A 17,486-nucleotide genomic window follows, 5' to 3' on the forward strand; every position below is an offset into this window, starting at 1 on the left:
TTGCTGGAACGAATATTTCACAGTGCAGCTGGTATATAAAGGCATAACACAAAGCAACTTCGATTGTGTGAAGCAAATGTGTGGTTGGCGGAAACATGTTGCAAGACCACATTTAAATAGAGAGGTTGAAAATATAAGATGTAGAGTGTGTTTAGATGCAAATACATGCAGAGCACACACACACACATACCCACATTTACACACTCATTCACACACACACACACACACACACACACACACACACACACACACACACACACACACACACACACACACACACACACACACACACACACACACACACACACACACACACACACACACACTTATCAACAGTAACCAAAACAGCCCCACAACAAACAGACTGTGAATTCTCAGTTGTATTCACACCTTGCAGTGACTCCAGTGAGGCTTTATATTGTCCATCTTGTGCGCCAAGGTTTTGTGGCACAGCATACTGTTTAACAGGCCTTTAAAGGTCAAAGGTTAGAGACAAATATGAACTTTGGATTCAGAGCTCTGACAGCCATCGTAGTCAATTTTCAATGCAAAATTGTGTTGTAAGATTATTATTTTATATACTATTTTAATATTTTGATATAGTTTAGTATTTAGTATTTCAGTTACTTGCCAAGGCAGCATTTCAAGTTTTTTAATTGTAAGTTTTTCATTTCATTTTTATTTCAATGAACGAAAACTATTTTTAATAGTAAAAGTTTGGAATGTAGGTAAAATAACAACATTGATCAAATAAATGGCATCAGAATTTTGTGCTTTACAACTTTGGAGTTTAACCCTCTTAAAATTAAAGCGTATGGGAAACATATAGGAACATAGGAAATAATGTTCTCAACCCATATTCTCAAGTGTCTCATCTGGATATTAAAAAGTGATCTAAAAAAGTCTCAAACTTTGCTCAGATATTCCAACAAACCAAAATCTGCTTTAAAATTAATAGATTTCAGCATGAACTCAAACATTTCTCATCTTCCTAGAGAAAATGATCTGATTTTAAGCTGTATTTGTGTCTATTTTTACTTCCCCCAACAGTTTTAGGAGAAACATCTAAGACAAAGTTGATGCATGAATTGAAAAGTCTCCCAAACTCTGAAAGACCAACAGTATTTTCCTAAGGGATGTTCAAATCAAATGCAAACCTGAGAGCATTTTTTGTGGACTCAGATGACGTGTTCTGTCACTCATTAAGGTCCAGTTCATTCCTGTCATGCCAAATGAATTAAAACCCAGCTGGCAGTGCCCACCTTAGTCATAACTCACTTTGTATCTGTTATCATCCATCTAAAAATACAGTGCTTGAGATGACCATCGGACTATCAGGGCCAACACCATGTCAGTTGGTGTGTGTGGTGGTGAAACTTCGGAGTTGGAAAAATGTGATTTAAGGATAACCACAATGTTTTTTCTCCCTGTAAATAATACACTATATAATATTAGCTTTCTGTCATTGTGTTTTCTTCATATGTGCATTAATTTCGTTCTGAGGAACTGGGTGTCAAAACATGCACAGACTCTCACTGAAGAACGAGAAGATAAAGCCTAATTTGTAAACAGCCCAAATAAAACCATGCATAGGTATGGAGCAAGATGAATGCAAGTGTACTGTACACTAGTAAGTGCACATCATAAATTGGATTGTTCTGCATACATGAGCAAAATGGCTGGAAGGTTGAGTTTATATTCGGAGCTGAAGGATTGTGTTGCCCTCCACTGGCTGAAATTATTCACAGCACCAGAAATGATATAAGTTGGCTATGTCACTGTCAAAAAATGATTTGATTTAAAGTTGACGTGTTTAGCTTTAAAATATGCTTGATTGAAAGTAAAAAGTTTCCCACATTTAATTGTACTTTAGTTTTGAAAAAGTATCAACCGTAACATTTTTTTCCTGTTTTGAAACAAAGCAAACGATCTACAAGTCTGAAAACGTCCCAAGTTAGTGTAATACTACTCGAAATGTAAAAAGTGCAATTTCCCAAAAATTTTGACCAGTCACAGGTGAATCAAATATTATTGATCATCTCCTAACAAGGCCACATATTAAGGTCTGGGTAGATTAGATGGTAAGCAAACCCTCAGTTCTCGTAATCAGTGTGTTGGATGCAGGAGAAACAGACATGAATAAAGATCTCAGTGACTTTGACAAGCGCCAGATTGTTGTGGCAATGCGACTGGATCAGAGTATCTCTGAAACGGCAAGGCTTGTGTGTTGCTCCGGGTCAGCAGTGCTGAGAATACCAACAGTGATCTGAGGAGGAACAAACTACAAACGGGCGACAGGGTGTTTTCCTTCCAGCCCGGTCGGCAGGAGCCGCCACTGGCATGTCATGTGACCTATCAGTGGCTGGCTGCAGAGCCGGCTTCAGACTGCGCTCAGCAGGGGGGCATTTATTTTCAATGGGTGGGCACTAGGTATGGGGACTTTTTATTGGATATCAGATATCCTATATTTATTATTGCTACTGCCTTTTCTGTTAGCTATTACCATGAAGTGATACAACCCATACAATAAACACATAAACCATTACACATTGTTGCAAGACGTGCAACTCTTAAGAAATTTGATTAAATAAGGGTTAAATAGGCCTATACAAAAAAATTGCAAGACCGACTCTGACCACAGCTTTATTATAAACAAAGCTAACGAACATGCACACAGTCTCTCACTGACAGGATAGTAGTTTAACTGCTATCTCACTGGCGGAAGAGAGAAAAAAAGCTACACATCTTTATTCTGCTTTGCTCTAACATAAGCGTTTACAGTAGCCTACTATTAAAAAAGCATAATGTAGTTACCTTTATCAAAAAAGTTTATCAGTTTTCATCTGTTTGCTTTGTTTTGAATGCAGTCAGGAATCTCGCGCCAACTGAAAGTCATTTCATTCATGTATTAACGTGCAAGTGATTGGGGGGGCGGCAGGTGGGTTTTCTCACAGCGCCACACTGTGGTTTTAGGTCGGCTTTATTATAATTTCAGCTAATGAGCAGTTTGTAGATATATATTTTTATTATTTCTCACTGAAATGTGAATTAAATTAAACTGATATTATTTTGTAAATTATATCATAATTCAATTAGGGGGGGCATAAAAGACATTTGGGGGGGCATTGCCCCCTAATGCCCCCCCATACCGCCGGCACTGGCTGGCTGGCAGCTGCCAGTCTGATTCTAGCATGTCACGTGACCATACTAAAGAACATAATCATATCAACAGAGGCATTATAAATGAGCTAGAAAGTGAGGAACACAAAACACAAAAACTGTCAAAAATCAATGGTTTCTGAAACTTACCAAAGGCAGACTGCCAGACAACTAGCCAGCCACTGACAGGTCACGTGACATGCTAGAATCAGACTGGCAGCTGCCAGCCAGCCACTGACAGGTCATGTGACATGCCAGTGGCAGCTCCTGCCAGCCAGCTGAAGATTGAACCCCTACTGCAAATCTGTGTATCGCAACCTTTTCCTTTCAAATGCCTCATCGATGACTTCCTCCCATTGGACTATCAGTTCTACTATAAAGACTCAGAGTTTTAACTTAACCTCCTTTCTGAAACAGGCCCCTGGTAGACTTAAAGAGGCACTATGCAGGATTTCCGTTTTTGTCAAACAGCGACCCCTAGAGTCGCTGTAGAGTAATTCTATTTAAAGTTACTGTCGTAATCGTAAATACAACTCACGCAGAGCGTGACAGTCTATGATCTGCACTCACGGCCTCTGCACTTTAAAATAATAAAGTAGCCTATCGCGTTAGGCTAACCTGAGCCTAAATGCAAGATTACAGATTAACTTTATGGAACTAAAGTTACATCATGTACGTCGCATTATTTCATAACAATGTCCGTTATTATGTTGTTAGACATGATTATTGCAATTTATCATAATTTAACAATTTGCAATTCTATAAAATTCCACTCTTTTACACTATTTACAACGTGTAGGCTTGTTTATTTCCTGATTTATGTGAGATATTGATATTGATAATCGCAGGAATCAACTTTTACAGTGAAAGCCTGACTGAGTGGGACTCTTGTCCGGTTCCTCGCGCTGTCAGATTCTTGTTACCTTTTTCTAGACTCTTCCGACAGCGCTTTCTTCATTTGTTTCTCCATTCTGAAAACGCAGGTCCGATATTTTCTCGTTCTGACACCTCGCTCGGTCAGTCTGCCGTTTCCTCTTTCTCTGTTCCTCCGACAATGCTTTCCTATCTTTCTGCTTCTTATATGCCGGTTTAGCCATGACGATAGTTGTTCTAATAGCTAGCCGGATCTGGATGGGGGCGTTTATGCGTGTAATGTGTGCAGTGCCGTAAAGCAATTCATTACATCGCAAGAGCTGAAATCACGCGTTACTTCCTGACGCTGAGTCCGGTGGACCGGCGGCCCAAACTTGCAAGTGCGGTTTTTCCACTCACAGGCACCAGAGGGGGGCGAGAAGACCACCATTCAACCCGAAAAGAGTCATATAACCATTCCAATAACTCTGAAGCTGTTCAGTTAAGCTAAAAAAAACTGCATAGTGCTGCTTTAAGTCTACCCGCATTTCCCAGTCCCGGGCTGCGTTCAGTGGGCAGAGAGTCTGGAGGCGATCGATTGGTCGACTATTTCTCCCGTTCCCGGGCGAAAGATGTTGGTTGCCGGAAGGTAGTCTGGACTTCCGTTTACCCTCTTACTCTCCAGTGTAGCAGCCAGGCACTTCAGCACTTGGTTGTGGCGCCAGGTTTATCTACCTTGCAAAAGGCTGGTCTTGCAGCCCAGTAGGATGTGTTTCAGACACTGGAGACAGGCTGGATCCTCTCCAAACCAGAGATAGGTTGGTTGGAGAAAGCCGGACATCATATGTGGCTCTGATAGTAAAGCTCAGCATATTGGACTCTGTGTTCCACAGCTCGCTCCAAGACAGTGTCTGTTACTGTCTAGATCTTTCTGACTCTCAGTTACACTCGTGTGGAGTCGCTGCAAACAGATTTCATGCCACAACACAAACTGTGGAAACAAAAACTTGTCTTTATGTGTAAGTATATCACCTTAAGCACTGACTTAACACACAGTCCCTTTCATAAAGATTTATTCCACAGGTCTGTCATAATCAGGCAAATATACATTAACATACAGAATATCGCCCTCTTCTGATGCTCCACACGTTAAATAACGCAATAATTCAAGACACACACGGTTTTCTACTTAAAAGAACAATAACAATACATCATAACAACAACAACAACAACAACAACAATTAATATCATAATGATAGCCAAACATCGTGTATTTCCAAGTTGTATTTTCTAAAATTCATTATATAGTGACTCTTTTAAGGTGCACCACACAATCGGCAGGTAACTTTTTAAAGAAACTTTGCACCATGACACACAGTGAAATAGACAGAGACTTTTTGCAAACGTTGTATATGTATAGAAGTGTCTTTTTAAGGTTCTCCTCCACTTTCTCAAAGTGCTTCCACAGAAATCGACGGGTTCTGTCTTGCTGTGTTTCTAAAGTTAAAGCAGTCTTTTTGTTGGTTTGGCACACGTCAGGGGTGAAAGCAGTGGTAGCGTAAGGCTTCTCTTCTCTCACCGAAGGCTCTGCTCTCTCATAGGACCTCTGCAGAGAGAAACAAAAGATACAAAACAAAAGTTTAATTAAGTCTTTAAAGGTTTGTTCACCCAGAACCCTCATGTCGTAACCTGCAACTCAAACAGAGATGGTTTGCAAAATGTCCAGGCTGTTTTTTTCCAATTTAACCCTCAAAAGGTCTTCATTTCCTGTTTACAAATCAGGGCTTTGGGGTCTATATGACCCCAACAATTGATAGAGTAATTGTACAAAAAATATACATTTTTATTCATACAAATAATATATCTTTTTTTTTGTTTACTTCTAATCTATTCATTAATGCTGTGTTTTGGGAGATATGAAGTACTTTTTTACCTAATTACTGCAGAATTCCTCCACTACACCATTAGCATACATATGAAATATTAATTTTTTATGAAAAAACACATTAATGATGATCAAATTTAAATGGGAATTGTTTCTGGATATTGGTCTAGGTGTTAGATGCATAATTCTGCCATCTGCTGGTTAGATGTTTTTTTGTATATAATATGTTTTTAGCCTTAAAGTGTAATTACCATATACGTCCAGCAGAGGCCCCATAGAGATCCATTCATTTTTCTGGATGTGACTTACTGCTCTTATAACAGCTTTTTTTTATGAATATATATATTTAAACGCTTAAAATACATTAAATCAGTATTTTGTCAAAGTTTAGAATTATTTTTGTTGTTGTTTGAGGTCTTTTGAAGTATCTTGTTATTGCAATAATGCTATATAAATTTAGCAGTAATGCCAAATAAATTTGCAATAATGCCACAAGTTACAACTAAAAGAAAATACTTGATTGCAATTTCATATTATTTCAATTATCGAAATGTATAAAATGATTAACTTTAGAATCAGAAATTAATTTTCAAAAGGAAATAAAAACAAAAAACAAACAGCTATAGGCGGATATGAACAGGAGCGAAGAATAAACACCTGTGTCTGTGTGTGTTTGTGTGTGCACACGTGCGTGTGTGTGTGTGTGTGTGTGTGTAATCATGCTCATTCCACATTGTTTTTTTCTCTAATGCCTGGCCTTCATTTATGTGTGAACATTTTTAGATTCATGCTGGAATTATTGATTTTATTTCCCAATTTCTATAAAAATGCTCTCTTTTGCTGTCACACCTGTTTGTTTGTTTGTGTGTCTCTCTGTGTGAATGTTATGTGTGTGCAGTCACATTCTTTCCATGTTACATTTGTGCTCTCATATCATACCTTCATTTGTGTGTGAAAATTTTTAGATTTATGCAGAAATTATTGATTTTATTTCCCAATTTCTATAAAGATGCTCTCTATTCCAGTCACACCTCTCTCTATCTGTGTGTGTATTTGTGTCTGTGTCTGTGTGGGCACACATGTGTGTGTGTTAATGTTCATTCCACATTGCATTAGTGATCTAGTACCAGGCCTTCATTTATGTGTGAGAATTTTCCAATTTATGCAGGAATTATTGATTTTATTTGCCAATTTCAATAAAAATGCTTTCTATTGGAGTCATACGTTTATGTGTGTTTGTGTGCGTGTACACGTGTGTGTGCAAGTGATCATGTTCGTTCCACATTGCATTTGTGCTCTAGTACCAGGACTTCATTGCGGTATGGAAATTTTCACATTTATTCTGGATTTATTGATTTTTTTTGACAAATGAAAAATAAAAAACACATTTTTTTCGATTTTCCAATTCATTTCAATGTGGGGTCATGTTGACCCCGAAGACCAGAAGTGTAAAAAAAATATTTTACGTACCTATAGAACCACCGAATCAAGCACAGTTTTTTGTGTGTGTATAGATAGATAATGTAGGAAAAGCTACCAAATCTTATTCCACTGAGATGAAGGGAACCATTTTTTTTACTGCGGAAACTTCGATTGGGGGTCATATAGACCCCAACTGAAAAGCTCCAAAAATCTTCTTTTATGTTCAGTGGAAAAAAGTCAGTTTGGTTTGTATCAACAGGAGTTCAATAATGACAGAATTGTTTTTAGGTGAACTATCCCATTCACATAAATAATCATTCAATAATATATTATAGATGAAACTAACAGCAGTAAATTTAAATTTTACACTTTCATAAACATGCTTTGAAATTCTTGTAACAGGCATGTTTTATATGGTATTAACTAACTTATTTTGTCATAATACCAGTATCAAGATATATTCCAGGATTCCAGGATGACAATGTCAAGATTTATTAGACTCGAACGTCGAGAGAATGGTTGGGAGGGAGCATGAAAAATAAATGTTGTGATGTTATTTCCTTCAAGAGGTGCATACATTTTTGGCCAAGATCTTGCATTGACAATGCAAGAGTCCAGCAGTCTGTAAAATCTCCTCCAGCACATGAAGACTTTCAATGAATTTCACCATTCTACACAGTAATGTGGTAATTAGTCAAGACATTAATTAAATAAAATGTCTTATCTAATCTAAAAATATCTAATCTTACCTGCAACATGTTGAGGTTTCATAGGTCCCGCCTTCATCATAAACGGTTCCCCTCCCTCAAAGGCCATGATTGGGTCAGCAGGTTGACCCTGCCCACTGTTTCCACTGCCAGTGTGATTGGACAGCTTGATGATCTCCTCAAAGTCTGCTGCCTCTCCATTGGAGGACAGTCCATTCTGATGTTTGGTGGGCTGGACACCATTAATGATGGGAGCTGCGTCCCAGGACACGGAGCTGATAACGAAACATGGGTGTAATTCTCGTATTTCTATTAGATATGATCTCAAAATACTGTATTTAGTACATTTCAAATTATGCAATTAATCGTGCAACTTCTTGTTTACCTCATTTTTACGTCTCCTTGTGATTGGTTGAAATTTGTCGCACCACTATGGAGAGTTTCTGAAGGAATTTTCTGGATTACTGCAAGACAAGAGACTTAACAGCTATATATTTGTCCTTTAAACTCATTTAAAATATTTGTAAAAGAGAAAAGAGTTATTTTTTCAAAGGTTATTTTTTCATTTTTTCAAATCGATTTTTACCTTTGTCAGAGACTCTGCCATTCACTTGAGCTGGAGTCTTAACGTCTTTCTGCAAAGAAACAAATAAAGCAGGTTCATTCTCTGTTTACTCTGTGTGTGAGATTAATTCAGGCGTAATGAAACAGACGTGTCCCACCTGTACCCCTGCGTCACTCTTACGAGTCCTTTTCATGATTTCTTCCAGACGCTAGAAAGGTGAACATGGATGTTAGTCGAATCCACAGAAAAGGGAAACCACTCAATTGTTTCTCTTAGAGAGCAATGAGATTCATTTTATTTCAATAAAAGCATTTTAAGAGTCTCCCATTTTACCTTCTTTCTCTCCAGGCGCTCCTGTTCCTCCTTCTGGAAGTGTTTCTCTCTTTCTATCTTCTGTTTCTCCGCTTCCTCTCGGGCTTTGGATTCGGCTTCCTCTCGCTATCAAAGACACGAATAAAACTTCATTACCCATAAAACCATCACACATCTCTAAATTTCCCATAAGCCCTATGACATGACTCAAGGTTTGGCTGGTTTGTGTAGTTCAGTTTGTCCCTGAAAAATGAAATTGAAAATATGAATAAAAACTATATTAGTATCTCAATAATACTAAAATACCAGTGTTAAGAGGGAACACCTATGGATTGTTTATGGGCCGTCTGATTATTTATTATTAATCAAATATGTAAGTAACTGAAATGAAAAAAATCTTTACAAAATCATGTAAATCACAGTCTGATAAATTATTCAATCTAAATGTAAATTTATATTAATACACAATTTATGCGGATATGATCTGCTCTAAAATATTGCAGAATTTGCTCTTTGTGAATGTAATCTCTATAAAATTATTTTAAAAAACACAGTGACAAACAAAAATGACTAAAATTAAACAAATTATATATATAACAATTTAACAAAAACTATAATAGTATAAAAATAATACTACAATAACATTGACCTAGACACAGTATCTGAAAACTGCATTAAAAAAATGGATTAGACACAATTTAAAGACATAAATGCATTAAAGTACACTGCAAAAAATTATTTAGCTTAATCTTATTGCCAGATCCAGATGTGGCATCGAGTTTAATCTGATTATGCATATCTGCACCCTTGTCACAGTTTAGATCTTGAAAAAATCCTTTTTGAAGCTGCTCAGACACCACAGCTGTCCTTTGTACGTCCAGAGAGCCACAAACAGAGTCATTAGGCCTGTCCTGCATGATCAGATCAAACCAGAACACACGCAGACTTCATGTCAGAGGGGCTCTGCGAGACCTGACGCCGAGTGTGAAGGGTAGCAGATGAGAGTCGCCCGGAGGCTTGTGTACTGTCTTCTCGTGTGTGTACGGGTCTAAACGGCTGCTATTGCACTGCGGGAGACTCAAGCTGAGGCCTTCGTATGAAAGCACTCACATTAATGCCCTTCTGTCTGCCTGTGCTTCGGTCACGTTGATGCCTTAAAGGTCTTTTGTATTTAAATTATTTTACAGAAGACTGCAGATGGATTTTAAAAGATTTTGGAATGAATGTTTGAAAAGAAGAAACAAAGCCGATTTGAGCAAATTTGTAGATTCTGATTCAGCAACACATTGTCCATCTGCTTTCTAAATTTCATCATTGTCATTGGCCCTATAAAAGCCCACAATGCACATTATTTGGATTTGACTTGAAATGTTAGCCATTACCCATGATGCACTGCTCACCTGTCTCTGCAGACGCAGGTTTTCCTCGTGCTCGGCTCTCGCTCTCTCCTGCGCCGCCTTCTCCTCCTGCAGACGCTGCTGCTCTGCCATGAAGCGCGCCTCCTCTTCCCTGCGCCTCCTCTCCTCGTCCTCACGTCTGGCGTGCTCCTCGCGCAGCGCTCTGAATGAAGATGAGGCAGGCTTAGCATCTAGAGACTCACTACTTGATACTCTTAGTCAACACCTCAGAAGCTGGGTTATTATAGTTAACTAAAACTGAACCCATAAAAAAAAACATTGTGATTATTTGAAATGATTTCCATTACACGAGAGTAGGTGTTAAAAAACTTCATGCTGATTTGGACTCGGCTTTCGCCAAGATAATCACCAACTAAGACGTAGCTTTAAAGTAACCTATGCTTCTCCATCCATTTACGCTTCTTTCCATCTGGTGACGTGAATCTCCTTCTGTCTGGTGTTAATAGCTGCAGTGTATTGTGCGTCAGCACACACAACGGCTGCAACCACAGTGCGGTCCCCCATAACAACCCTCTGGATTGAGCTGAGTAAGGAACATCTCTAGGGTCTTCAAGTGGGCACCTTCCGTTCTCAGTGTTTCGTCGACTAGCCCACGACACCTCAAGAGGGCTCGACAGTGACTCTGGCGTCCCAGAGTCACCCCCCTCCGTCCCCCACTCAACTCAGCCCAGCTTACTGACCTCTACTTCCCTCTTGCTGCTGAGACCTAACCACAATCTCACAATCTCTCCGCAACCCAACCATACGCACCAACCCGTTTGACTAAGGCTGTCGAGCCCCACTGGTGCGTTAATATGCAGTTTCAGTGGCAACGGTTCCGTATGGCATACCACCTACCGCAAAACACAATATCTGCCCAACCACCCGTCATTCACTCAATATACACAGGAACGTAATGACTGTAAATACTATACAACCTATACAAATAAACCAACAGTTGCTGCTGAGACCTAACCACAATCTCACAATCTCTCCGCAACCCAACCATACACGCCAACCCGTTTGACTAAGGCTGTCGAGCCCCACTGGTGCATTAATATGCAGTTTCAGTGGCAACGGTTCCGTATGGCATACCACCTACCGCAAAACACAATATCTGCCCAACCACCCGTCATTCACGCAATATACACAGGAACGTAATGACTGTAAATACTATACAACCTATACAAATAAACCAACAGACTCTTCAAGTTTCAAGAATTCTACGAAACCGTAGCATGGTGGCCTGTACACAGCCATCTAGAATCTTTCCGTCTCAACCACAGCCAGTTGCTGCTCCTTTCTGCTGCTTCAGATAAGTTATTTACTATGCGACGCAACTCTTGGCCACTGAATCCGACGCCTCTGAGGAACCGGGTTGTAGAGTGTGCCACAAAACCTCGCTAACCCACTTCCACTGGATAAACCTGGACTCTCCATCCTCGCTGTTCTGCTTCAGTGGCCAGATGATTATACCGCAGTTTCTTCCTCTCATATGCCTCATCTACCGCATCCTCCCATGGTACTGTTAACTCTATCAGTTGAACAATGCGTGCTGATCCAGACCACAAAACAATATCTGGTCGTAGATTAGTGGTGGCAATCTCAGGTGGAAAAATAAGCCGTTGATCAAGATCAGCCAGCATCTTCCAGTCCCTAGCAGCTTCCAGTTGCCCTGGGCGAGAATAGGTGTTAGCACCTTTTCTTGGTGGTTGCTCGCCTGGGCGGAGGAATATTGTCTTCTGCGTGTAATGTTTTGCTAGAACAGGCGGCAACTTATTGGTCATACTACACTTGCCTTCTAATGCTAAACCCAAACATCGCAATACTTGGTCATGGCGCCAAGTAAACCGACCCTGGCTAAGAGCCACCTTACATCCTGTCAAAATGTGCCTTAATGTGGCAGGTGATGAACACAAAGGACAAGAGGGATCCTCTCCTACCCAGAGGTTTAGGTTCTGCGGTGATGGGAGAACATCATATGTTGACCTAATAAGGAAACTGATCCTACTCTCTTCCATTGACCAAAGGTCTTGCCAGCCCATTTTGCGTTGTTCCACACTCTCCCATCTCATCCACTCTCCCTGCTTGGCCTGGGAAATGGCCTTTATACATCTCATCCTCTCCTCCTGCTTTCGCACCTCGTTGACTACCAGCTTCCTCCTTTGAGCTGGGCCTGCCTTGTGCCATTTAGGAGGAGCTAAACTCAGCCCAGCTCATTTAAATAAAATAATTAATCATTAAAAAAAATCATTCACTGAAAATAATATAAAATGTAAAAAAAAAACTGCTATCACTTCAGTTCTCATTTTCCTTTATTTTAACATAATGTACTAAAATAACTAATAATAAATAAATAAAACTATATAGACATATAAAAAAATAATACAAATAAGAAACATTTAAATTACTCAAGCATGAAATGGAAAATAAAAATGGACAATATGAATAGACTAAATATGAATAGTGTATCAATAATACTAAAATAACAGTGTTAAGACCTTAGATCATAGGAACACCTATGGATTGTGCATGGGCCGTCTGATGATTTATAAATAAATCAAATGTGTAAGTAACTGAAATTAATAAAATCTTTTACAAAATCATGTAAATCACAGTCTGATAAATTATTCAATCTAAATGTAAATATATATATAATACAAAATGTATTCTGTTATGATCAGCTCTAAAATATTTCTGAATTTGCTCTTTGTGAATGCAATCTCAAAAAAAAAGAAATTCCATTTTTTTTCCAATAATCAAGAAAAGGAAAAGTCCTGGAAATTCACCATTAAAAGCAACAGAAACCCTGTCAACCAGGGTTATTTTAGTATAAATATAAAGTATAAAATAATTCTGCTGTGATCACTGTAAATGTCAGTCAATCTAAATGAGCGTTTCTTTGAAAAGTGGGCCGGACTTTATGCTTGGTATGCAAGACTGACAGTCTCCACTCGGTCTATAATCAACTAACCTGCTCTTCTGCTCCTGTTCTCGTCTCTCTTGCTCCTCCTTCTCTCTCTGCTCACGTGCCTGACGTCTCTTTTCCGCCAAAACCCTGGCCGCCTCTTCTGGATCATTGGTCCCAGCTGTGGGCTTGGCGGTCGGAGGGCCGGGCTCAGGAGAGAGCGATTGAGAAGGAGTGGCGGCCGCATGGGCCACCTCTGGTGTCTGAGGAGCTATTGTGATTGGTGCAGAGGTAGTGAGGGGCGTGGCCGGAGCAGACGAGACAGTGATGTCAGGAACACTAGGAGCAGCTAAACAGGAAAAAAACAGTCCATCAAGAAGAGTAAAATCCTTAAAAGCACTTGCGTTTCGTTCATACATATTAAAGCTATAAAAGTCGCCCTGGGCTCCTTGAAAACCATTGAGCCGTCATGCAGATTTATCTGAGAGCTTCGGTCGTCATGATGATCACACTCACTCTTTGTGTCCTTGGGAGGGTCAGCCTGACGGGGCTCCTTGGTTTCCACGGCGACAGCAGCGACGGTGGGGGCCTGTATGCGGGCGGGAGTCTGAGCCCGTTTAGGCCGGTGCTTGGTGCCGGGAGGAGTTCGGCCCGAAGATGAGGGTGGTTTGGAGGACAGCGCTGGATTAGGGGAGAGGGGGCGACTCCTGGGCGTCGCAGGTGATGAAGCTCTGTTTTTAGCTTTGATATTTGGGCTAAAAAAAAGTTAAGAACACATCCCAACATCAAAACAACCACAATAAAAAAATAATTTCTAACTTTGTATTTTGATTCTGATTTCAATTACATTCTTTTGATATTTTACATTTTCATTTAATTACATTTTTTTGTAATTTTGTTACGTGCTTTTGTCATTTTTTGATAATTGTATTTAGGTCTATTTTTTAAGTTTTAGATTTCGTTTTTATTATATCTAGTTAGTAATTTTAGGAAATTAAAATTACCTAAATTACGCACGCACGCACACACACACACTAACCCTAAGTGTGAACAATAATAAAAGTGATGCGTGCCTTAGCAAGTATCACCAATAATGTGGATTTTGTTACTTTCAGTGAGGAAACAAATTACACTGAGACCTTGGCACCTGGTTTGGACTCAGTGTAAATAATCAGGCAGGACATGGACAGCCATTATAAGAGTACAACTTTAATCCTTTAATGGCTACTTTATCACTTTTCCACAAAGCAACTGAACACAAAGGCCTATATAAAAACAAACAGCCTGCCAGACGCCCGCTGGGCTGCATCACATCAGAGCCTCTCTTCGGCTCGCGAGCGCACAGGATTTAACCTGCAGCAGCTCAGAGCTCAGAGACAGAGCGTGTGTGTGTGTGTGTGTGTGTGTGAGAGAGAGAGAGAGAGAGAGAGAGAGAGAGAGAGAGAGTCACCTGGCTTCTGTTTTTGTTCTGGTTATGGATTGGGATTTTCTCTTCTTCTCCACTTTTTCTTTAGAAAGAGCGCACTTCTCCTTTTCGTTCTCTCGTTCCTTGTCTTTCTTTTCTTTCTTCTTCTTCTCAAACTAGAGGAAAACATTGATGAATCATTTTAAAGGAGTCAAATCATGAAAACCAGGACTTATTCTTGAGAAATATTATAATATTATTAAAATCATTAAGATATTTTAAAAGGTAAATTAATAAGTCAAGATATATTAAGTTAATCGAAAGTCAAATAATCCTGAAAAAAACCAAACAAATTTCTATGAAAATATTAAGCAGCACAACTGTTTTTAACACTGATAATAATCATAAATGTTTCTTGAGGAGCAAATCATCATATTAGAATGATTTCTGAAGGTTCATGTGAAGACTGAAGACTGGAGCAATGATGCTGAAAATTCAGCTTTGATCACAGGAATAAATGACTTTTCAAAATATATCAATTTAACACATTAAAATATAATCAGTTATTTTAAATTGTAATAACATTTTACAATATTCATGTATTTTAAATTAAATAAATGCAACTTTGGTGAGAATTAGAGACTTCAGTCAAAAAAATAAAAAAATCTTACAAAGATACAGTCCTCAAACTTTTGAACTGTAGTGTATATTAGCGTTTTTATCTGAATATCTCTGCATTGTTTGTGTTACTCTGTTTTACCGGAGTGGAGTTGCGTCTGTGCGTGCGCTGTGTGATGTCAGGAGTGCTGGCCGAGACCCTCCAGCGTTCAGCGCTGTGCTGGTGAGGATGATGATGGGAACAGGGCGTCAGAGGAGACACGGATGCAGAGCGGGAACACTGATCTGAGATCACACACAGAGATGTTTACAGACCGTCACTTTATTATGCTCAAAACATTACATACTTAATTGAGATAATACACTACTGTTCAAACGTTTAGGGTTGGTAAGATTCCTAAATATGGAGTATATACACAAAGCACAGGGTATTAAATCCCACAATGCAATGCACTCAACTTGACTTTGCATTCCAATCAAAAAAATAAACTATGATTTTTAAATGGATAGCCATTTTGACACAAAATTGGATGAAAAATATTAAAAATAAACATTTTTATTTCTGCAGTGACAATTGGACATCACTTGCTGAATTAAATACGCAGGTAATAAGGAACTTCTGTTCAAAATGTATACTCAACGTAAAAGTGCGTACAGTTTTATGTAAATTCAACAAAATTTACAATAGGATAAACTGTGCAATACAGTATGTACTATGTATAAATGTATAGTATACATTTGAGATCTTAAAGATAAAAACAAACATGCAATTCCATCAGATGCAAACATATACATTTTGATGTATGCATTAGACAAACAAATACTAAGCTCAAACAGAAGAAATAGTTACCGTTTAGAAATGAAAACTGCTTTACATTGATCTAAGGTTAATAATATTTACATTGGAAGCAAGACGTTAATTTCTCTTGTTTGATTTCAGCAAATAAGAGCAATTGCTTGTTTGCACTCAATGAGGCCTGTTTGTGATGTGTGTTTTACTCATTACATGGGTGTGTGCCTGTAGTATGTGGTGAGTATAACCATTACCTTAAGCTCCTGACATGTTAAGTGTACGTGTGTTGTGTAACTCACGGGGGTCGCTGCTGTTCTGGAGGGTGGCGACGCTCCGGCTGCGAGCCAGAAAGGAAAGAGTGGGCGTCATCAACCGCTCCACGATCCGGCTCTCCCACGGGCTCAGACGCAAGCTGCGGGCTGACACAAGAGGGAGCTGTTAGCATCGGCACATGTGCACAACATAACGCAGGTCACTCCACAAAGGGCCGAAGCAAGCGTTCCGTTCAGCCAATCGGCTGGCTGTAACATCCAGTAACGAGGAGCCTGGCCAATCAGAGAGGCTGTTACTGGAAGTGAAATTCTCAAGCCCTTCATTGAGTGAACACTAACAGTGATGTCTTGATCTCGACTCCTGCAAGACACAGAATCTACAATAATGTGAATATTGTGATTGCTGTACTTCTTTTCACACACTTTATTTGTTTATCGGCTCATTGTAACTTCAAGGGAATTGAAGTTTCAACTTCATTAGTGCATTTAACCAGAAATCTTACTCATGCTGGTTAAATCAACGATACAGTAACTAAAGTTTAAGTATGTTAAGACTGATGCTTTATTGCTCAAAGTTTTCTCTTTCATAAATCAGGAGACAAAATGGAGCTCTAATACATCTTTCATTTAAGATTTTTCTCTTAAAATGTCTAGTAAGAACTAAAAGTGGACACAAATGAGTCAATTGTTATCATATTAAAAGTAAAGAGCGATAATTTATATATATTACCATTGAAAAGTTAATGTTCAGCAAGATTTTTTCTAAAGAAATTAACAATTTCCTTGTAAAGAAATTAAAAGAATCCTTGTAAATGTATAATGTAAAAATATTTAAAAAAAATCAACATTGATAATAATAAGAAATGTTTTAAGCAGCAAATCATCATATTAGAATGATTTATGAAGGATCATGTGACACTGAAAACAGAAGAGTGAAGTAATGATGCTTAAAATTCAGCGTTGATTTGATCACAGGAATAAATTAATGTATTAAAATAGAATTTCATAATATTACTGTAATTTTGATTGAATAAATGCAGCCTTGATGTGTATAAGAGACTACTTTCAAAAACATTAAAAAATCTTACCGACTTTGAACCTTTGAACGGTTGTGTAAATCACTCAGATTATTTAGTCTTACAAAAATATGATGAGACAAGTTTGAGTTCATATTGAGATCTTTTGATTGCA

The 17,486-nt window shown here is 38.7% G+C and overlaps 1 protein-coding gene across 4 annotated transcripts in view; it reads right to left on the reverse strand.

Moving 5' to 3' along the window:
* Positions 1–5,067: 5,067 nt before the first annotated feature.
* The window catches only part of LOC143701569 (uncharacterized), a 58,358-nt gene continuing 45,939 nt past the window's right edge, over positions 5,068–17,486 (reverse strand). For all 4 annotated transcript variants that reach the window (XM_077194961.1, XM_077194958.1, XM_077194959.1 and 1 more), the window contains 12 exons: positions 16,323–16,442; positions 15,373–15,515; positions 14,658–14,788; positions 13,724–13,962; positions 13,274–13,556; positions 10,303–10,462; positions 8,924–9,028; positions 8,748–8,798; positions 8,612–8,660; positions 8,411–8,489; positions 8,068–8,300; positions 5,068–5,617 (listed from right to left, as the gene is read on the reverse strand). In XM_077194961.1, the coding sequence (XP_077051076.1) occupies positions 5,607–5,617; positions 8,068–8,300; positions 8,411–8,489; positions 8,612–8,660; positions 8,748–8,798; positions 8,924–9,028; positions 10,303–10,462; positions 13,274–13,556; positions 13,724–13,962; positions 14,658–14,788; positions 15,373–15,515; positions 16,323–16,442 (1,604 nt within the window). In that variant the 3' untranslated portion in view covers positions 5,068–5,606. The remainder of the gene's footprint in view (positions 5,618–8,067; positions 8,301–8,410; positions 8,490–8,611; positions 8,661–8,747; positions 8,799–8,923; positions 9,029–10,302; positions 10,463–13,273; positions 13,557–13,723; positions 13,963–14,657; positions 14,789–15,372; positions 15,516–16,322; positions 16,443–17,486) is intronic.

Source organism: Siphateles boraxobius, unplaced genomic scaffold (genome assembly GCF_051911475.1).
Source record: "Siphateles boraxobius isolate OS27281-9 unplaced genomic scaffold, OSU_SipBor_1 33, whole genome shotgun sequence".
In the NCBI taxonomy this organism is placed as follows: domain Eukaryota; kingdom Metazoa; phylum Chordata; class Actinopteri; order Cypriniformes; family Leuciscidae; genus Siphateles; species Siphateles boraxobius.